Source organism: Sphaerodactylus townsendi, linkage group LG14 (genome assembly GCF_021028975.2).
Source record: "Sphaerodactylus townsendi isolate TG3544 linkage group LG14, MPM_Stown_v2.3, whole genome shotgun sequence".
Classification (NCBI taxonomy): Eukaryota; Metazoa; Chordata; class Lepidosauria; order Squamata; family Sphaerodactylidae; genus Sphaerodactylus; species Sphaerodactylus townsendi.
In genome coordinates this window covers 27,778,472-27,800,461 of record NC_059438.1, presented here as the reverse complement: position 1 = coordinate 27,800,461, position 21,990 = coordinate 27,778,472, and the positions used below count along the sequence as shown (strand labels likewise).

Here is a 21,990-nt window from a genome sequence, read left to right as displayed (position 1 = left end):
CTTCTCCTAAACCAAATCTGTAGCTGAGCCCGGAAGCACAGCCACTAGGATCGACTGGGCCACTTTCAGTATCCTAAGCCCTGCCAGGTACTCTTCGCAATGGTATGCACCACCAGTCCATTCCAGCATCTTGGTCCCCCAACCCAAGTGCAGACAGCCTGTAAGTCAACACAGTCTTTTGCTGGCTGCAGGCCAAACAACAGAGGAGTAGTGCATTTTTCCTACAGAATGCAGCAGGATAAACCACTTTCACCCCGCGGAAGTATTTTATCCAGTCATTAAGCTGCTTAACAGTTTGTACTCAGTAACAACATCAGGAGGAAAGACATTCCCATACTAACAGCTCAAGTGAATATAACACAATGGAAAGCCAGAACTGACGGAGGAGAGCATCAGAAGGATAAGGAACGGTGGACACACATAGAAGGTGGAAGGCTGCCATTAGAGCCTACAATCAAGAGGGGGGGGGAACTTATGGGTACCTAATATGTTTTTTCTAATGAGATGAAAAGCAGTGTCGGGTGGCTTTCTCCAACAAAATAGCTGAGAAGGAAAAGGTTAAAGACCCCCCCTCCCAACATGCTGTTCTTGTCCATAAAAAGTAGTCCCTGCAGGCAGCTGCATTTGCAAAAGGAAACAGAATTGTTTAAAATGAATATAGAAGAAAAGCATTGGGCTCTTACTGACCTATGAGGTGATGTCACGTCACAATGTTTACTAAGCAGACTATGTATACAGGGCGGTTGGCCACTGCCTTCTTCTCCAGTTATCTAAACTTTACCTCAGTAAGCTGGGTATTCATTTTACCGACATCAGAAGGATGGAAGGCTGAGACAACCTTGAGCATTTACCTAGCAAACACTACAAGCATCTGAGAAAGGGAGCTCTGATTCAGAAAAGCTTACGTGCGAATAAATGTTGTCAATCTTCAAAACGCCTCTATTTACTGTTGTAGTCTGTGTACTATCTTGTTAGAAAGAGGTATCGTGTGTGTGGAAGCCGTATCAGTGACGAGCAGAGCTGAGGGGGGCAGCCACGAGGACACCTCGCCTGCTATTCAACTTCTATAGATGTAACCTTCAGGCAGCGGGGATTGGCTGGCCAAAAGGCCGTAATAATAAATATCTATATCAGGCAGCGGGGAAAAAGATGTGAAGGGTTTGACTGAGCACAAGGTCCAACCCAGCACAGAGGAAACGTAGAGGAGCTGGGGTTGCCAGCTTCTACACGTGGCCTGGAATTAATCTTTAAACTACTCCCTCTAGCCGTCTCTTTCTTTACTATCTGTTTTAGCTGTAGTAAATTCCAACTGAGATTTACCCTATATCAGGAAACGCTCCAATCGCCCATTCGTTTTTACGGACTGTTGCAAATGAACACGGAAGTTCGAAGCCGGCTGAGGCCGTGGCCTTTTCGCCCAATGGGATCGCGCCGTTGGCGGAAGCTGACTGCCCACCTGGCGGGCCCCCCGATGCCCACACTCAAGATGGCGTCCGCTTGAGCGCCGCCTCCTCCGCCACAGCAGCCGGCAGGTTGCCTCACGCTCCGCCCGCGCCGTAGTCCCGTGAGCGCCCCAACTTCTCTCCTTCCCCGGCAGCGCCATGAACCCCGAGAAGGACTTCGCGCCCCTCACGCCGGGCATCGTGCGGGCCCTGAACGACAAGCTGTACGAGAAGAGGAAGGTGGCGGCGCTCGAGATCGAGAAGTGAGCCCGGGAGGGCGGGAGTCTCCTCTGTGGCAGTTGGGGGAGGGGGGCTGAGGGCTGGCCGCCCCCGCCGACCTCTGCCTCTGCCGGGGCCGCTCGTCGCCTCCGCCTCACGTTCTTGGCTTGTTTTGCTGACTGAGGCCTGGCTAGACAGGCGGCGGGATTAGAATGGGATGGAGTCCAATTGGGCAAGTGGGCGGTGGTGGGTCACGTTTCTTAGCGTTTTCTCACGCTTGAAAACTCCAGGCTGCACGTCAGAATGAAATCTAACTCAGGTCGTTGTGGTACCAATTTCCCTTTGGCTGGGAATTATTACGCCCAGGAAACGTGGGTAGGGGTGGGTGATTCTTCCCCTGTTGTGCTACAGACAGTCCATTCTGACACATTCTCCACATCTGGTTCTGTTGCAAGTGTAGCCTGTACTTTAATGTCACCTATATTCATTTATACCACTGTTCTCCCCATTGGGAGCCTAAAGCGGCTTACATAACGCTCCACTTCATTATCCTCAGTACAGCCCAGTGAGGTAGGCCAGGCTGAGAGTTTGTGACTAGCCAAGGCCTCTCAGCAAGCTTTTGTGGCTGAGTGGGGATTTAAACCTGAGTCTCTATGCCATGTTGTCTGGGAATCTTGCTCATGGTTCTGCATTCAGTTGACTCAGACTCTCAGTGTGGTTGAATCTGTCTGGCGAGGGCTCTTTCTTAGGCAATGATGATTTGTCTCACTGACAGTCCAAGAGGAGAGGGATTGAACTTGCATGCAAGTGGCAAAGTAACTGGTTTGTGCTAATAATGGAAGAAATAGAGTGTGTGTATGTATGTGTGGGAGGTCCTCTGCATCTTTGGCAGTCTCCCTGACATTTGTAGAAAAAGGTAACCTTGGTCAATTATGCACAAGGTGTCCGGTTGCAGCAGTGTCCATTGCAACAAGATTTCTTGTATGGATGTATTTCCTCAAGTCCCGCTTTCAACATCCATTTTCTCTGCAGCAAGTGAGACCATTTCTAGCGCAACTGTTAATTTGCTTTGCTGTCAGAGTGGGCAGATTTGTCCTGGACATCTTTCCTCTGCCCATGGTCAGCCTACCTAGCTCTGCCTTTCCTGCTGCCTCACACTGCAGTCCATGCTTTTGCCCTCACCCCTCATTCCATGTTGCTGACTCCTTCCCTAAATGCTCATAATAACAACAGAGAGTTGGCTTTTCCATGAAACAGTACAAGCAGGGTCTCTTTTTGTCTCTGCCCACCTCCCTTACTCTGCTTCCATTCTCCCCAGTGAGTGGGAGGGCTTTTTACAACTTTATTTCAAACAAGCCTACATTTAAAAAAAATTTCCTGCAACAGCGGAGAGTGTGTATAGAGGGGAAGGGAAGAAGATTTAGCACACGGTCCCCTTCTTTAGCAGTGTATGGTTAAGGGAATTGCTTTATCTCTTTCTTTGGTGGGGGGTGGTAAGTTGGGAAAGAGACTACAACATCAATATACCTGCTATCATAGGTATATCAATGTAAACGCCCCTGTAAACTAGCTACTGTAAACTAGGCCCCTGTAAACTAGCCCAAAGCAAGAGAATTAACTTCTCTCCCTAAACGTCCTGGGTGGTCTCCAGTTGGTACAGAATGGTGTGGCTTGTTTATTTAGTACACTTAAAACCCTTCCCTCTTTCTTTCATGGGATTCTGCCCAGTGTTCGTGGCTTTCCAGTCTTCTCACGACTCTGCTGACAAGTCAGGCTGAGAAAGAATTTCCTGGCTGAGTGCATATCTGAAACTGTGTCTCAGTATTCTGAGCTTGACACTTGAACCGCTGCGCCATTTTGACTCTCTGGGTAGGTTAAAGAGAGTCAGCTAAAGGAAAGGAAGAGAGATAGATGGGGGAATTAGCCAGCTTAAGGGCCTTCAGAGAGAGGGGTTTCTAGCTATTTATCCCCTTGCTTTTTTTTCATTGGGCTTCCAAACTTGCTAGATCAGGGGTAGGGAACCTGCGGCTCTCCAGATGTTCAGGAACTACAATTCCCATCAGCCCCTACCAGCATGGCCAATTGGCCATGCTGACAGAGGCTGATGGGAATTGCAGTTCCTGAACATCTGGAGAGCCGCAGGTTCCCTACCCCTGTGCTAGATCTATTAACAGCCACTGTGGATGAAGAAGGTGCTGCTGAGGAAATGGTTTGCTTTCATCTACTCTACACGTTCATTTCCTGGGAATTGCTGGTCTAGCCTATTTTTCAGCTGCTGTCAGACTATCTAAAAGGAGCAAATCAAACCATCTGTCTCTCTTAACAGAAGGCAGTTCCTGGGCTCTTACAGAATCCTTTATATTTTGCACAAAGTTCAGGGTATTGTATTATTAATTAAGTCTTAAGAATTATAAGTCTGCTCCGGGTGAAGTGAGACCTGTGGTGTGGTGCTGAAAATGCCTCTCTTTGGTTCCTAGGCTGGTGCGTGAATTTGTGTCTCAGAACAGCACAGCTCAGATCAAGCACGTCATTCAGATTTTGTCACAGGAGTTTGCACTTTCCCAACACCCGCATAGCCGGAAAGGGGGCCTCATAGGCTTGGCAGCTTGTTCCATTGCTCTTGGAAAGGTAGGTGTTCCACGCAGTTTCCTCACAAATAAGGGCTAAGCCTTCATCACAATGCTGTCAGACCAAAAGGCTTAGCTTTGCCAGTTTTCACCTGTGCTGTTGCTACAGCGCATATGAGATGTACTATGGCCCAGGAGAGCACTGCCTTGGTTTGAAACATGGCATGCTTTGGGGCCCAGTTTCAATTGGCCATGGTGGCAGGGGCTGATGGGAATTGTAGTCCATGAACACCTGGAGAGCCACAGGTTGCAGACCCCTGGTCTAGAATCTTGCCATAAGTTCAGTATTCTTTGTCCAATTGATTGGTTACTGAATAAAACTTCCTATGTTGAGAACCATCTTAGATTTTTTAAGTACTTTTTTTACATCTTATCCACACTTTATAAAGCTGTTCTAATATAATAATTGCAAAAGTCTTTGTTTGCTTGGACTTTTCCATAACCAATATGTGCATTCCAACCAAAACATAGATCATGACCTCCTGAGCTTAATAAGTATCTATCTTTTAACATTATCCATTCCTTCAACCATACAAAGGCAGCTGCTTCATAGTATGGTAGTAGATGTGGTCCTCCTAGAACTCTCCTTTCTTTAACATCATACACACTTTAAAAAAATTCTTTTACCAAATGAAATTTGATAAATCTTTTTGCCATTGATTAAATAGTTTTTTAGATGTTACTGTTGGTATTGTTTGGAATAGAAAGGTCAAGTCGCAGGTGTGTGTCCTTAATTTGGCCGTAGATTCAGATTTGCTTATGTCTGTGAGTTTGGAGACTTCTCCCTGTAGCTGAGTAGGGAGTGTACTTGCCCCATTCCTTGGAAACTTAAATTGAACAACAACAACAAAACACATCCGATCTTCTATTCCACTTTAAACGTTCTGGGGTTGCCTTGTCCCTATCACAGCCTTAATATAATGGCGCCACCTAACCTTTTTGAAATGGCTCAACGTGTCTGGGAGGGCCTCCGGCTCAATCACCAGGGGCTCTTGATGCAGGCATTCTGACCTTAGCCAGGGATGTTTTGGGCTCAAGACAAAGCAGGGTGCATCCTGCAGGGCTAGTTGTCCTGTTTCAGTTTAGTTTTTCAGCATTTAGTTACTGTTTCTGATTTTGGCATCATTAAAGCATCTTCCTTTTCTCTTGCTTTGCTTTGTGGCATCAGGACTCTGGGCTATACTTGAAAGAGCTGATTGAGCCGGTGCTGACCTGTTTCAACGACTCGGACAGCCGCTTACGATACTATGCCTGTGAGGCTCTGTACAACATTGTGAAGGTCGCTAGGGGCTCCGTCTTGCCCCTCTTCAATGTGCTGTTTGATGGCTTAAGCAAGGTAACAAGGCTTCTGTGGACCTACAAGCCAAGAGATTCTGCCAGTTAAAATCCCCTGTTGCAGGGCTGGTTCCTGTTGCAAGGAATCCAGCTTGTTTGAGAGAGTGGCAACAAGTTCCTACTGCAGGAGAGATCGAGGGGCCTTCTCAGACTCACTTTCCTTAGACCTGTCATTAGCAGAAGTAATACTCATTATGCACGTGTGCTGTCCAGTTTGCAGTGATGGCCACCATTGTGGCCAGCCCTCCTTGCTTTTTTTGGGATTTGCTGAGAGTAGGATCAAAGCAGGAAGCAGATAAAGCAAAAATTGAAGGTAGGTAGTGAAGTTAGAGAGTGAAGGTGGGTAGGCCTCTGTGCATAGCAATAAAGATTTGCGTGATCATCTCTTTAGGGAAATGTCTTCCTCATTGTCCCGGCCCTCATTCTGAACTTCAGAGGCATTGCTTCCAAGTTCTCTGCACTTCAGTGTGATGTTGGAGACAAGCCAAGGGATGGTGGCAGCCAAGACTGGGTTGAGTTAAATCATCCTTTCAGCTTCCAATAAATGTCATCTTTAAATAAATGATTGAAATCAAGTGGGTTTCCCCCCACCCATTTTGAAATGCTTGCCTTTTTGAAGAAGCTTGCGCACTTAACAGTTGCCCTATAAATTGGAATAGGTTGGTTTACAACTCAATATATCATTTGTACAGCTTAGCAGCATAATCAGTGCTACATATCTATATATATATCCATTCTATAGCACAGTCCGTGACTAACAATCATGAATCTCCACATTTTGAGGATGAAACTAAGAAGTACCTGGCAGGCATACCTTTTTATTTTGTAATGTATTTTGTTAGATTTTAATCCCATCTGTTTTCTAGAAAGCTCAGGGTAGCATGTATGGCTCTCTTCCCTCTTCCATTTTACCTTCACAGCAATCTGCTAGGTAACGTAGGCTTAGAGGATGGAACTTCATCTTCATAGTGGAGTGAAATGTGGCCTTTAAACCAGGGGTCCCCAAACTACGGCCCGGGGGCCAAATGTGGCCCCCTGAAGGCATTTATCCGGCCCGCCAGGCATGGCAGCGATTGCTCCATTCATGTGCAGTGGGGGCTCGAGGGAGAGGAGGAACTGGCCCCAACAGCCGTTGATTGCAGTTACATGATGGCACCCCCAAATCTCCTGCATTTTCTGACCCAGAGTTGGAAACCTTACATGTGGCAACGCCTGCTCCGCCCATCTTTCTCGGCTACTCCATGTGTTGCTCTCAGGCTTTCTGTTCCGCCTCATTCCCATTGGCATCAGCCAGGCTGGCGAATCACTCGCTGCCTGCTAGGGAGGAAAGAACCCAGGAAGATACCTGATCCTGGGTTAGATGGAATGCTTCATTGGGAAAGTTCTGCTTTTTTTTTACAGGGGAAGGTATTCCACAGCCTCCCCAACAATATTTGGAGCCCACCCTGTACTTGACATACTTTGGTCACTGTTCTAAAAATAGACCATGACAGAAAGGCTGAAAGGTGAAATCAAACATTTTACAATCATTTGTGCATAGGAATTTGTTCATAGTTTTTTTTAGTCCGGCCCTCCAACAGTCTGAGGGACAGTGAACTGGCCCCCTGTTTAAAAAGTTTGGGGACCCCTGCTTTAAACCAAATCTACCCTGTTCTAGTCTCACTTCAACTAGTATGTTGTGCTGGCTGTCCTCAGTGCCTGAAACATAGGATAGACTGAGACCCAGGATGATATATCCCGAATCTTCATATCTGTGATGGTTTTCTAGTTCCTGGGCCAATAAAAAGGCCACAGTGATAAATAATTTGCATTTTTAACCCTAGAAGTCAGACATTTTTTCCACAATTGTTCTGTTTGAATTTTAAAAACAGCTTTTACAGGGATACTTCATTGGTAATGATTCAGTTTTAATAAGTCATTATTGCAAGTACTTAACATAGTTGTTCAGGTTAAATTCAGACTTCTTTTTTAAACCAGGTGATTTCTGGAAAGAGTCTTTTAATGTAATTTATTTTTTATGGTCAGTTTGTTTCTTCCCCAGCCAAAACATGTAGACCTGGTATAGCAATTATCAGTATTTTACAGCTTAGCCAAACCATCTTATTTTTCTGGTGGCTTTTTTTCCATCCTAGCTTGCTGCAGATCCAGATCCGAACGTAAAAAGTGGCTCTGAACTCTTGGACCGGCTTCTGAAGGTATCTTTCTATTTCCAGACTGTAGCTGATAGTGCTGTGGGTGCATTTCAGATGGGGCAATTGCAGGTTTCCTGCCTTCTTCTGTGTGTGAGTGAGAGAGGCAGAGACAGATCAATTTTGTACCTGAGTGTCTGAGATTATTTTTGCAGCTGTCCCAAAATTCTGGCTTGTGAAATCTCCTACATGCCACACTTTCAGTTTATACCTAGAAAGCAGAAGTATAGCCTTGGTGATTGTTGGAAAACACTAAAATTCTGTGGGCGATTTCTGTTGGAGTAGTTCTCATGTCCTTTTTGCTTCCTATCATTCTCTTCTCTGGGCTATGTGCTTTGCTTGGCTGCTGGCTCTGAGATCGAACCTGGTTAGTTCTTTTGTAGGAGGTCCTATGATCCATATTTATTATATAGCAGGGAATTTTAAAGGCCCTGCACCAAAGAAGAGATGACTTGTGAGCATGTGATGCAGAGCTCTGCAGGACTCAGTAGCTGGATATATGAAAAGGGGAACTAGCTTCTCACAAGACTTGGAAGGCTAAGGATAGGACCCATGAATGATTCTTCAAACCAAACAGCTTAGGGTTGCAGTACAAAGTTCAGAAATCGATGCTGATTGTTCTATTCTGTCTTCTTTCTGGGGCAAAGTGGTCAATGGCCATGTGATAGAAGTTGAGGGGAGAGAGGAATCTCAGCCAGTGCCAGTGGGAGTTAACCATGAAGGGACTCTTTCTGGAGGCTTTGACTGCTGCTCTGTGTGAAGGAGGAAAGCATCCTCTCTACAGGAAGTGGACTCGTGTATGCAAGCTGCTCATGTTGCTGTATTGACTTTGTGAATGAGCAGTGTTACAAATCTGCAGTTTTTTTAGATCCCCTCTTAACACAAACAAGGAAACATTTGATTCTATTTCCATCTGCTTTTAGTTACCAAAAATACCAAACAAACAAAAATCAACCAGTGAACATTTGATACAATTGTTGGATCAATTTACAGCTAATGAAGAGCAGCAGTGGCGTAGTGGTTAAGAGCAGGTGCATTCTAATCTGGAGGAACCAGGTTTGATTCCCCGCTGTGCTGCTTGAGCTGTGGAGGCTTCTCTGGGGAATTCAGATTAGCCTGTGCACTCCCACACATGCCAGCTGGGTGACCTTGGGCTAGTCACAGTTCTTTGGAGCTCTCTCAGCCCCACCTACCTCACAGGGTGTTTGTTGTGAGGGGGGAAGGGAAAGCCCCTTTGAGTCTCCTACAGGAGAGAAAAGGGGGATATAAATCCAGACTCTTCTCTTCTTCTCTTCTAATGTAATTGAGGCCCCTCGTAGCTCCTACAAGCAAACAGTTCTTAGAATAGTCAGATGTTACTCACTACCCATAATACTTCATCCAAAAATCTGTTCTGTCTTAATCAACGTATATTCCAATTTAAGAACCTGCAGGAAAAGCACTCTTAACCTTATCTGATGTTTCACTTTTAGAGGTGGTAGTAACATTTGGATAAACAAAGAGGTGGCTTCTTGTGATACCAGAAAGAGACTCTTTTTTGAAGCTGAAGTTGTGTTTGTGCTTGTGTCTGTGTCTGTGCAATTGCTACTGGAATTTATCTGTATGAGTGTGGGATTGCCCAATAAATGAGGAGAGAAGATGATTTCAAATGGGTTTGTTTTGGGGTAAAAGTGCTCAGAAGTAGTATAGAGGCCCCTTCTGCACATGCTAAATAATGCACTTTCAATCCACTTTCACAATTGGTTGTTGTGGGCTTTCTGGGCTGTGTGGCCGTGGTCTGAGATCTGGCAGATCATGGCTGCACAGCCCAGAAAGCCCACAACAACCAATTGAGTTCGGCTGTGAAAGCCTTCGACTATATACTGTCAAAGTTGTTTGCAAGTGGATTTGCTTTTCTGCAAAGTAAAACCCGGCTGCAAAGTGGATTGAAAGTTTATTATTCTGCATGTGTGGAAGGGACCATAGATTTGTTGTGGAGTTTGATGTTGTGTGGAGGTGCTGGTGGGAGGAGAGCAGAGACAACTCTTACTATAGTTTTGTTATTCTGGCTTTGCAGGACATAGTGACAGAAAGTAATAAGTTCGACCTGGTGGGCTTCATTCCCCTTCTCCGTGAGAGGATCTATTCCAATAATCAGTATGCTCGGCAGTTCATCATTTCCTGGGTATGTATTCAAAGCAGATTTGGGCCCCAAGGTAGCAGGCTGCCTCCAAATTTTGTGGGGGTGCCTAGAATTTTCATCTGTCATTTATTGTCGGTGCCTCTTGGTGATTCTCAGTGGAAGTGCAAAGCTTATTTTGGTGAGGAATGGGAGATACTCTTTGCTGTGATGACAACTGGAACCTTATATTTATTTGTATACTTCCCAGCTTTAAAAATGGTGAAGAGTTAATTAGGTTTTATGTAGCAATAATGAAAAATGATGGTAATTATAAAATAAAAGCATGAAGCTTGAAAGATGAGTTAGGCTGTTAAAACCAAAGAAAATTTGTCAAGGTCTGGTTTAGTGCCTATGGAGGTTTTGCCTAACAATCACTGAAGAATGCAACGCTAATTAATAGGTGAGCATCTATTCTAAATTAATAAATCCTCAAATTCCTAATCTTATTTAGTACTATTATTATCCGTCTTTATTACATACACAATCCCACATACAGGACAGTAAGAAACTGCTCATAGATTCATCTGCTTTTCTCTCCATACAAACTTTACTATTCAATTATCTAATCGCTTTACTTTTTCCTTGCTTTCTTCCTGTAACAATATTTTAAAAATTCTTCATCTTGTCTCTAATCTTTATTTGTTTAAATACCCCTTCTGATTTTTGTTCTTTTTGTAACAAAATTTGAATTTCAAGCAAATCAGCCCACTCTGAGTTGAAAATGTTAACAGCACAATCCTATGTAGAGCTAGCCCAGTTCTGCTTGATCCAGAAAAATACAACTTGGCTGCCTCTCTGGTTGCTAATCTAATTGTTTTGTGAAGAGTCTCCTGTATTGCAGCCTTGGTTTGCTTTAATTTTGATTCATGCTTGGAACCTGCAAGTACAATTTTCCTTCTTCTCACATGGGCTAGATCTTGGTACTCGAGTCTGTCCCTGATATTAATCTTCTGGATTACCTACCGGAGATTCTAGATGGGCTCTTCCAGATCCTGGGTGATAACAGCAAGGAGATCCGTAAAATGTGAGTGGAGAGTCCAGAATATGCAATATGCAGATTATCTTTTTGCATGCTGGGGTGACTCTGGATAGGGCATTGTTTTTCCACCCTGTCCAAATCATGTTGTAACTCCAGAGGGGGAAACATCATTTTAAATGGAAGATGTCCTCTCATTAGACTCTGAGTTTCTAGGCCTGAATATGTGATGTTTGCTTCCAAAGCACCTCTGAGCAGTGTGCCTTTAGTCTGATGGAGCACAGGTTGTATCAGAAATTGCATGTGTTGAACAGGGTGAGGGTTGGCTGGTTGGTGAATGGTTCTGTTGTGTAACTGGCGGGATTTGACTAAGTGGTATTTAGTGCATTCCAGCTATAGGATTAACATAAATGACCAGGTGGAATCAGGGGAGAGACCAGTTCTCCTCCTACCATCCCGGGTAGATGTTCATTTTCTGGCAAGGGAAGTTTCCTGGCTATTCAGTGACAAGGCCATGATTGGAGGCGAGATGGCTACGTGCATCTTGGACTGGGGTAGCTTGTGCATTCCGTGTGAACATCAGAAGAGCGCTGCTGGATCAGAGCAGCATTCTATCTAGTTCAACATGCTGTTTCACACAGTAGCCAACCACTTGCCTTGGAAGGCCAACAGATGATATAGAGGCCATACAAGGTTTCAGAGGTATATTGCTTCCGGTTTCCTCTGTTTATGAACAGTGAGCTCATGTCTGAGGGGAGGTTGTCCTCTGAACATCTGGCCTTCTGTTTTCACCTGTAGGTGTGAGGTGGCCCTTGGTGAATTTCTTAAAGAGATTAAGAAGAACCCTTCCAGTGTCAAGTTTGCTGAAATGGCCAACATCCTGGTGATCCACTGCCAGGCCTCAGGTGAGTTTTGGTTGCCTTGCCATAGACACCAGCACCAAATGGCCTGGCCAGAGGCTTTCTCTTCCTCCATCATGTCTTATCTTACTTACTGAAGAGCATTCATCTCTTTCTGTACTGTAGTAATGCATGAGCCCCAAGCTGTGAAATGTTCTGCAGGTTTTTTTGTTACCGACACCTTGAACTGAGCCAGGAAATGCATATGCACCCAGAAGAGTGATCTGGGAACTGGTTGTAGTAGTTCCTAGTGGCCCACTCCTGTGAGAAAATGGTGGCCACATTTTGTATTAGTTGAGGCTTCCAAGTCGCCTTCAAGGGCATCCCACTCCAGAGCTCATTATATAATCCAGTTGAGATGTTGCAGAAAGGGGGATTGGTGTAGCCAGTTTAGCTGAGCCAAATTGTTGATGAAAGCAAGCACCCCTAGCAGCAATTCCAGTCTGCTGCTCAAGGAACAACCCTCACATGCACATGGCACTATTACGCCATCCAGCAATGGCGGATCAAATCCCCAAGCTTACTGTTAACAAACATCTCTTTCCTTCCCTATAGACGATCTCATCCAGCTGACAGCCATGTGTTGGATGCGGGAGTTCATTCAGCTGGCTGGCCGGGTAATGCTGCCGTATTCCTCAGGGATCCTGACAGCAGTCCTACCTTGCCTATCTTATGATGACCGGAAGAAGAGTATCCGTACAGCAAAGGGGCTGTGGCTCAGTGGTAGAGCATTTGTTCGGCATGCAGAAGGTCCCAGGTTCAGTCCCCAGCATCTCCTATGAAAAGGTTCAGGTGAGAGGTCATATGAATGACCTCTGCCTGAGATCCTGGCGAGCTGCTGCCAGTCTGATTAGCTTTAATATTTTTCACTTACTGGGTGACTTTATCCATTTTCTGCCCCGACGGTTTATTGTGTCTTCAGTTTTCTCCATAAGCTCTCTTCCGAAATCTCTGAATATACTGCCACTGCGTGCAACCTCAAGGTGGCTGGCCACAGATGGAGAAAGCAGGTCTAGGCAGAAATAGGGGTAGAGAGGATGACAACCTTTATCAGTGGTTGATGGAGTTATGAGGAAGATTTGGCTTTATTTGGGAAAGAAAGGCAACTCATTCCTCCCTCTGCTTTGAGTCAGACTTAGTACTTCTTTACAATTAGGGAGATAGCTGGGGATGGTGAGGAAAAGGAACATTTTCATTTCAGTTAGCCTTTGCTCTATTTGGTGCTGAGTATCTCAGTTCCTCTAACTCAGGGGTAGGGAACCAATTGGCCATGCTGAAAGGGGCTGATGGGAACTGTAGTGGGAATTGTAGTTCCTGAACATCTGGAGAGCCGCAGGTTCCCTACCCCTGCTCTAACTGGTTCCTCAAACTCAGTGGTTCTCAACCTGTGGGTCGGGACCCCTTTGGGGGTCAAACGGCCCTTTCACAGGGGTCGCCTGAGACTCTCTGCATCAGTGTTCTCCATCTGTAAAATGGATAAATGTTACGGTTGGGGGTCACCACAACATGAGGAACTGTATTAAAGGGTCACAGCATTAGGAAGGTTGAGAACCACTACTCTAACTGGTGCTGAGTGTCTCAGTTCCTCTAACTGGGGCTTCAAGTGTACTGAAATCCTGGGAAACCGCTTGAGACTTAGTTGTTTTATCCTGCATAATGCTACCCTGATAGTGTACAGCTACAGGATTACATTCCTTACATTGGTGGGATGCAGGCATCAAAGAGGCGGCCAATATATGCAACCAGAGCCTGATGAAACTTGTCATACCTGAAGATGACGAAAACGAGTTCAAGCAGCCCACAGCAGCCCCCCAAGTAGAGACTGAGCAGGACAAACCTCTCTCCAAGCAGGAGATGGCTTCCGATGGTGAGTCCTATTTTCCAAACATCTTCTGACTGGTTTTGTACAGTGTAAATAAATAGCTAAAAACTAGCATTTGTGCAGTGTGGCTGGCAGATAAACTAGCCATTTGCAATCCCAGGACAAATGTGTAATTGACATACCATAGTTAGTAGAATGGAGTGTGGATGTAAAAGCTTTTTTGTTGGAGGCAGGTAATACCTCTCAAAGCATTTATTACCTAGTCTCTTCAGCTGAGCGTCTTCTGTCTTCGTCCCTCTTGCCCTTTTTCTCCTTAGCTCTTGGCCCAGCCTCTGGGTTGAAGAGATATGGCCCCTTTATTTGCAGGTGCAAAACACACACACACACCCTTGGACAGAGAGGTGCTGGTTGTTGGATTGTTTTTTTGCTGACTCGACCTTTTTTCCTCAAAGAGATGGGAACCACCCTGCTTAGGGATATTTGGGCTTGGATTCCACTGACTTTTCCATTGATGCTTTTCTTCTCAAATTGCAAACCACCTTTGCTCATCTCTTGCCTTGAAACCCTATGGCCATGGTGGCGAACCTTTGGCACTCCAGATGTTATGGACTACAGTTCCCATCAGCCCCTGCCAGCATGGCCAATTGGCCATGCTGGCAGGGGCAAATAGTCCATAACTGGAGATATAATCCGCCTACTATGGGTTCACCATAAGTGGAACTGTGACTTGACGGCACTTCCCTCCACCACCAAAGAGTGAGTGAGAGAGAGAGAGAGAGAGAGAGAGAGAGAGAGAGAGAGAGTGTATAGCGGGAGGGGGAGAGGTCACAATGGAGAAACATAATTTAAATCATTTAATGGCAAAAGTTGCAGTACAGCTTCCAATAACCTGATGGAGCCAAGTTCAGACCAACATAAATGTCCTTCTGCAGGTGGCCTGGATGTCTCAAACGATTCCAGTTTCAGCAGCGCTGGTGATTTCATACAAACCAGGTAAGGTTCTCAGCAGTAGCTGGTGATGCTTGATAAACTCTGCTTTGAGAGAAAAGGAGGGGTTATTTTGGTGGTGGCTGAGTCCACCGTGTCCCGCAGTGTCACGAGACAGGAAAAAATAGTCTCCCCTGGTTCCGCAGTGTCACTGAACACAAACAAATAGTTCCCCCTGGTTCCTGCACTGGTTCATTGGAAGAACTGAGCTTAGTCGTAAAAGATTTGTGCTGGAAGGAATTCAAAACAGTGGGAGACGAAAGTGATGCCACTTTGCTGCATCAGAACAGGCACTTTCTGCATGTTACATCTCAAATGCAAGGAAGGTGAATCAGTTTTTCCACCCACGAAGTCCCACAGTGGTGTTTAAAGCTTGGAATAGAAAATCTCTACCCCTTCCCCGAATAACTGATTGGAATTAAATTCAGTGGATTTGTATATGCTCCCCAGTGGTGTGCCCTTGGGGCACTTCATGCTTGGCTGAAACCAAAGTGCTGAGTGGCAAACTGTGAACCTTGGAGCATTTTGTCAAAAACGTATCCCTTTAGAAAGGCACAGTCTGGAGACCAAGACCACGGATGGGATGGTGCCCATATAAGCAAGCAGAGGTACAGAAGCATTTACTTTTGGAAAAGTTCCTGTTTACTCTGCTTGTGGGCTTTGAAGCAGTTTCCTGGAGATGAACACTTACATTTTGCTGTGACTGTTCTCCCTAATATATGAATATTGGCTCCAGACATCACTTTGACCGGAAGAGGAAGGCACATGATTGAATTAACATCTAGGATACCTGTACCTGACCATGGCAGCAAGGCACAAAACATGGGACCTCTGATTTATATCTCTGCCTTTGCTTACATTATTATTATTATTATTACATTTCATTTTGGTCTATTTTTGAGATGATGGATGTACTGTTGTAATGTCTGGGACCTTTTCGTATGATTAATGTTAATATTATTTGACCACTGAAGAAGGCCAATGGGCTGAAATGTGTTTGGTCAGAGTCAACAATCATCCTTTGCATTTTTCCCCCACATTTGTGAGCCTCTTTGGGTCAAGAGACATGTTTTTAAATATATACTTTTTCCTTTGTTTAGATTTATACTTTTAACGTATACATTGAGCCTGTGGGTTTTGATTGACTTAACTTTTTTGGTTCTTCATTCAGTTTGTTTTGGGTTTAAGTTTTTCCCTTTTTCTTTTTTTCTGTGTAATATCCCATCAAACCACTTAGGGTCACTGTAACTCCAGCCTAACCCCTGGTTGTCGAACCGTCCTTTTTGATATTGGCGCGAGAGAGTCTTGCTTGTCCTTTCTCTCCTTGCTGATGCGCTGTGTATTGAATTCCATTTCCAGTTGTTCTGTTCTTGCTCTGATGCCTCTTGGCAGTAAAATTTGATCCTTCAGAGGACAGGCATGTGCACCAGGGAGCGGTTGCGTTCGTGCCTTCCAGCTGTTGCAAGCAGGCATAATTTGCCTTTTCAACTTTTCTCCTTTCTGTAACTGACACTCCAGATTGTTTCAGGAATACCATAAGGAGCAGGGCCAAGACATTTTTTGGAAGGGTGTCAAGACCACCACTCCCAGTGTGCCCCTCAGAGAGCTCAACTCAACTCAACTGATGCTAGATCATCTCCTTTTGGCCTTTGGGGGGAGGGGGTGGGAGAGGTGGTGATAGGGATTTGTATTATCTATAACCATCTGTTTATTATCTGTTAGGCATTGGAATTTTATTGTTTTTAATATTAGTATTGCTATCTTTAAATTATTTTAATGATTGTATATGATTTTATGTTGTGACCTGCCCTGAGCCTTGCGGGGGTAGGGTGGGATATCAATTCAATAACAAACGAACTAACTAATAACAACCTACTGGAGATCCCTGGTCAGAAAATTGTCCTGCCATCCTCTGCCAAGACTAGAGCCAATGACACCAGGGCCCTTCAAGACCTATCACAATTCCTCAGGGCTGGTTAGACAGAATTTTTCTGCCTGGCCTGTGATTGAGGACAGCAACGGTAGTCCATCAAAGCCAGCCTCTCCTATTTTTATGTTCTTTTGCGTTCTTGTTTATGTTTTATGTTCTTCATTGCTGTACTCTGTATTTGTTATTAGTCCTGCCCTCAGGGTTTAAAAGGGAAGACTGCCAAACTGTGGGAATGGTAGTTTTAAATTTTAAATTTTTTGGTACAACTTTAATTGTATATATTGTTGAACACCGCTCTGTTGACCTATGTTGTTTTGCCTGCTTGAACGGTAAGCCGAAAGGAAACCCTGGGCAAGGAATATTATACAGAATATTTTTTTAAAAAACTGAATGTCTAAACCAGGGGTAGGGAACCTGCGGCTCTCCAGATGTTGAGGAACTACAATTCCCATCCTTCTGGCAGCGTGGTGGCCATGCTGACAAAACTGATGGGGTTATGGATTCGGTATGGAAACGCAGATTCTAGTCGCTGGTTATTGCTGCAAACATACAGCTTAGTGATAGTGTAGGGCCCGTTCTGCCTGCGGCCCCTCAGCTACGCCCGGCAGGAGTTCTGTGAGGCATTAGAGTGAAATGCCGCCGCATGGCGTCGCGGGCAGGTATATGAGAACGGCAGAAGGCAGAGGTGACTCCGCCGCGGAGCAACCTCTGCATCCCAGCCCGCCACCGATTGTCCTTCCTGCGTGTTGCCAGCCCAGGCGTGCAGCCCATGCGCTGCCCTCCGACCCTGGTGGGAGGGGACGGGTAATGGTGAACTCGCGGCGCTAACTAACGGCGTTGTGGCTGGCAGGAAAATCTTCCAGTACGGCGTAGTTGCTACCGCGCCCGCCAGGAAAAACGTCCACTCAACAACAACCCTTTAAAGGGTTGTTGTTTAGAAGCGGCAGCGTAGCCCTGCGAGGAGGAAGAGGCGTCAGGTCGCCGCTGCTGCAAGCTGGGGCAGGCCCCGGGTAAAATGAAAGCGGGCGTGGATCGAGCTGGGCGCAGGAAGAACACATCTTCCCGGATTTTGGACAAAAAGGGAAAACAGAACACTTTTCTATGAGGCTCGTGTGGAGGATTCCTGTGAAAAGCCCACTAGAATGTGGGTCTGCAACTTGCGGCTCTCCAGATGTTTGTGGACTACAATTCCCATCACCCCCTTCCAATTGGCCATGCTGGAAGGGGCTGGTGGGATTTGTAGTCCATGAACATCTGGAGAGTCAATTGGCCATGCTGGCAGGGGCTGATGGGATTTGCAGATCCCTGCACTAGAATGAGCATCCGTAGCATTTGGTGGATTGTCATGTTGGAATAACAAGGGTCACGTTAATTGAGTTAAACAGCAACTTAGAGTCAAGAATTTCAGAGTATGAGCTTGCGAGAGTGGAAGCTCCCTTGGTCAGACACAAGCACAAGTGGTGATCTGAGTTCTTCTTTCCTAATCGGAGGGTGGGAGGAATGTTGTAAAGAATGCTTGTAAAAGTTGCAAAGAATCACCGCGTGTTCCCCAGATCATTTAGACAACATCATTCTCTTGGTCTGAAACTTTCACTAACCTCATATTAACATATTGAGCCCTTCTCTTGGTCTGAAACTTTCACTAACCTCATATTAACATGTTGAGCCCTTTGGGGATAAGGCGGCCTATAAGTCTAATAAAATAAAATAAATAAAAATAAACATCCTGTCAGCTCTGTGGCCTTACTTGTTGAACCTCCTCTGTCAGCAGCACTGAGAGAATCCAAGTGACCCTCAACCTTGATGGAATTGTTCAAGTGTTGGACTGTCACCTTCATGATCCAGCTATTGGGATGATGACCCGGATTGCTGTCCTGAAGTGGCTCTACCACTTGTACATCAAGACACCTCGCAAGGCAAGTGAGCATCACAGTCACACCAGACATCTCTTTAGAACTGGGACACATGATCTGTTCTAACAGGCACAAACCTGAATTGTTTCATATGAGATATTGGTGTAATGGGTATGAGTGGCAGACTCTAATCTGAAGGACCAGGTCTGATTCCCCACGCCTCCACTGGGTAGCCTGCTGGATGGCCTTAGGCCTGTCCCAGTTTTCTCAGAACTCTCTCAGCCCTCCCAGAGACAGGCAATGGCAAACCACCTCTGAATGTCTCTTGCCTTGAAATCTGTACAGAGTCACAAAAAGTCAGCTGTGACTTGATGACACGCACACACACACACATATACAACACACAGATATTGGTGCTATGAAGATTTTGTACCAGTATTCAAAAGTAAAACAAAATTATCTGTTGAGAAGCTTAACAAAAATAAGAGGGTTTTTTTCCCTGTTGCAAGGAAGTGAAACAGCTTCTAAACTGGTTCTGGTGGGTTTTCCGGGCTGTGTGTGGATCTTGTTCCTAATGTTTCGCCTGCATCTGTACGCGAAACGTTAGGAACAAGATCCACCAGATCACTGCCACACAGTCCGTAAAACCCACCAGAACCAGTTGAATCCAGGTGTGAAAGCCTTCAACAGCTTCTAAACTGACGGTTTCCTCTTCTGGTATGGTTGCAATTTTATCTTTGGAACAGAGGACCAAGACTTTCTGTAATGGTTTGGATTACTTCTTCATGGCTTTTTACCTCCCATTTTCAGATGTTTCGGCATACGGACAGTCTGTTTCCTATCCTGTTAAAGACCTTATCTGATGAGTCTGATGAGGTGAGTGTGAACTCCATACAGTGAACGGTTGTTTATATTACTTTATTACCAATAAATATGTTTACATGGTGTGGAAATGTCCTAGAATATCTTATTTTCAGCAAATGATGTCAAATGGTTTGCCTTTTGGTATTGGTTATTTGGTGTATTTTAAACCAGAGATAATGTTGGTATGGAAGATGAAATTGTTAAGAATGGCTGGTCAAATGAAAAGACTTTTCATGTATGTTCCTAATGGAACAAGATCTACCAGACCACAGCTACATAGCCTGGAAAACCCACAACAACCAGTTGAATCTGGCCGTGAAAGCCTTCAACAATACATTGTGTTTGAACTCTCCATATTTGTTTCTGATGTGCCCACGCAACCTGCTATTTTGTGCGGTTCTAGTACTTCTTTCCCTTGGCCTGGCCACCATCATCACCTTCTTTTGTTGTCAGTTGTACACATACTTTAAGTACGTAAAACATTTAGATTTACTAAATGGACTTCAGATGCTACAAATCCCTCTGTGTTTTACTGCTGGCCAGTTGAGTATTAACAGGACTGGTGTGCGAGCTGTTAAGATCAGGAATAATATGGCCATGGGTTCACACAATGCTTTGCCATGGCTGCACCTTCTCTAAAACCCTTTCTAGTGAAAGGAAAGAAAATCAACTTGTTCAGTAAGTTCCTTGTCTGTTAGGGGCAGCCTATCTACACCCCACAGCCTGTTTTATTTAGGGAGAGGTCTATTTCTTGAAGGTTAATATCTTTGTGGCCAAGAAAGATGAAATTGGCCCAAGATTTCTTGGTATAGAAGATGAAATTGACCAAAGATTTCAGTAGCTAAGAAAGCACTGGTTAATTTCATCCTTTATCCACTGGGTGAACTCTCAGCATATATTAGGAGATGTGCACATTTTGGATAGATGGACAGATGGAGAGAGAGGCAGAAAGAAAGAAAGAAAGAAAGAAAGAAAGAAAGAAAGAAAGAAAGAAAGAAAGAAAGAAAGAAAGAAAGAAAGAAAGAAAGAAAGAAAGAAAGAAAGAAAGAAAGAAAGAAACGGTAAGCGTGAAGATGAAGGTAGCTGGACTATTCTTAAAAGAGATTTTTCAGGATGATCCAGGGGATTGGTAACCAAGCCTGTGTGATCAGCTGTTGGCTGCCCGCCCTGCCAAGTCCTTCCATCCCATAGAGACCTACATGCACCTAGTGAATCCCCACAGTAATCAAGAGATGCTCGGCTCAACAAAAATGTACCTTTCAAGAAATGTAACTTAAAGTTTTTGCAAAGATCTTATCATTCTGTTTTTCCCGGCTCAGTGGCATGCTCCCACGCAGAACAGGCAGTCCATCCCAACTGGTGGTCCTTGTTCTTCCTCTGGCTGCCCAAAGGGTGGACAACATCCTATGGGGTGTGTTGAAAATTCTTCTGATATACCCCGCCCCAATCCAGGGCTGCTGCTTTCCCAGCCAGCAGGTTTGGATAATATGTAGCTCTCTAGGTCATGGTCTCAAAAGGGTCTGTGCTTGAATTCCTTAGCTGTCAAGAGAGACATTTATAGCATTCCCTGGACTTTAGAAGGAAAAGGAATGTTAAAGGATCCTGACAGCTGTTCTGGACCCCTGGATCAAGAAGCAATAAAACCCATTTCCTTGTCTGAGGTGTCACTGGACCGGCTGTCCAATCCTCTTTGCTATCTTGAAGAACGAAAGACGTTTGAATTCTTCTGGTATTCTCAAAGCACTAAATTACTTCCCCTAGAAGAAACTCCTTGTTCAATAATGACAGTGATTGGCAGCAGGGATTTCTTGTCCTTTGTTAACCTCACAGAGTCCTGCTTACCTATTCCTCTTAACATACACTGCTGATGCCCTAGATTCCCAATTCCACTACAGAGCCTCATCCTTCACTCTTGTCTTCTTCAGACAGCAGTCTTTGATTTCTGTTGGGAATTGTGCTGGATATCTGGGTCCATGAACCATACCCTTTTTTCAAGGTTGCTGGAAAGTGACAACCACTTTTGCAAGCACAAGTTCCTAGGAATCAGGAGGAATACTGTTTTTCTGCTAATGTATTTTTTTTTAGCTACTGGGAATCACAGAAGTGATGGGTTCCTTTTAGAAGAACAGGACAACAAGATAACTGTCTTGAGTGATCTGCAATTGATTATAATAACCTTGGTCTATCTTCCCTATTTGGGGATACCGATGTCCCTGTTTAGTTTTGGTGACTTAGGAATCCACTTCAGAGGCTCCTTTGCCATTTCAGTTCCCTTCAAGAAGAAAGACAACAACTTTGGATTTATATCCCCCCTTTCTCTCCTGTAAGGAGACTCAAAGGGACTTACAATTTCCTTTCCCCCCTCCCCCCACAACAAACATCCTGTGAGGTGGGTGGGGCTGAGGGAGCTCCAAAGAACTGCAACTAGCCCAAGGTCACCCAGCCGGCATGTGTTGGAGTGCACAAGCCAACCTGGTTCCCCAGATAAGCCTCCACAGCTCAAGTGGCAGAGTGGGGAATCAAACCCGGTTCTCCAGATTAGAGTGCCCCTGCTCTTAACCACGCTGGCTCTCAAGGTTGTGATTCTGGAATTGGCCAACTCCTGCTGTCTTCTGGTGGATATGCTGGGTCAGGTTACTCAAGTCTGCCTACCGTTGAAGGGGCCACAGAGAATAGTCATCACAGC

At 45.0% G+C, this 21,990-nt stretch overlaps 1 protein-coding gene across 2 annotated transcripts in view; it reads left to right on the top strand.

Moving 5' to 3' along the window:
- The first annotated feature begins 1,461 nt into the window (after positions 1-1,461).
- VAC14 (VAC14 component of PIKFYVE complex) overlaps positions 1,462-21,990 on the top strand; it is a 105,005-nt gene continuing 84,476 nt past the window's right edge. The window contains exons 1-12 of one of the 2 annotated variants that reach the window (XM_048515487.1): positions 1,462-1,705; positions 4,139-4,289; positions 5,457-5,624; positions 7,756-7,818; positions 9,869-9,976; positions 10,888-10,997; positions 11,748-11,854; positions 12,404-12,538; positions 13,563-13,715; positions 14,603-14,663; positions 18,359-18,503; positions 19,251-19,316. In XM_048515487.1, coding sequence (XP_048371444.1) covers positions 1,602-1,705; positions 4,139-4,289; positions 5,457-5,624; positions 7,756-7,818; positions 9,869-9,976; positions 10,888-10,997; positions 11,748-11,854; positions 12,404-12,538; positions 13,563-13,715; positions 14,603-14,663; positions 18,359-18,503; positions 19,251-19,316 — 1,371 coding nt within the window. In that variant the 5' untranslated portion in view covers positions 1,462-1,601. Of the gene's footprint in view, positions 1,706-4,138; positions 4,290-5,456; positions 5,625-7,755; positions 7,819-9,868; positions 9,977-10,887; positions 10,998-11,747; positions 11,855-12,403; positions 12,539-13,562; positions 13,716-14,602; positions 14,664-18,355; positions 18,504-19,250; positions 19,317-21,990 lie in introns of both variants that reach the window. The other variant, XM_048515486.1, reaches the window with a different exon arrangement.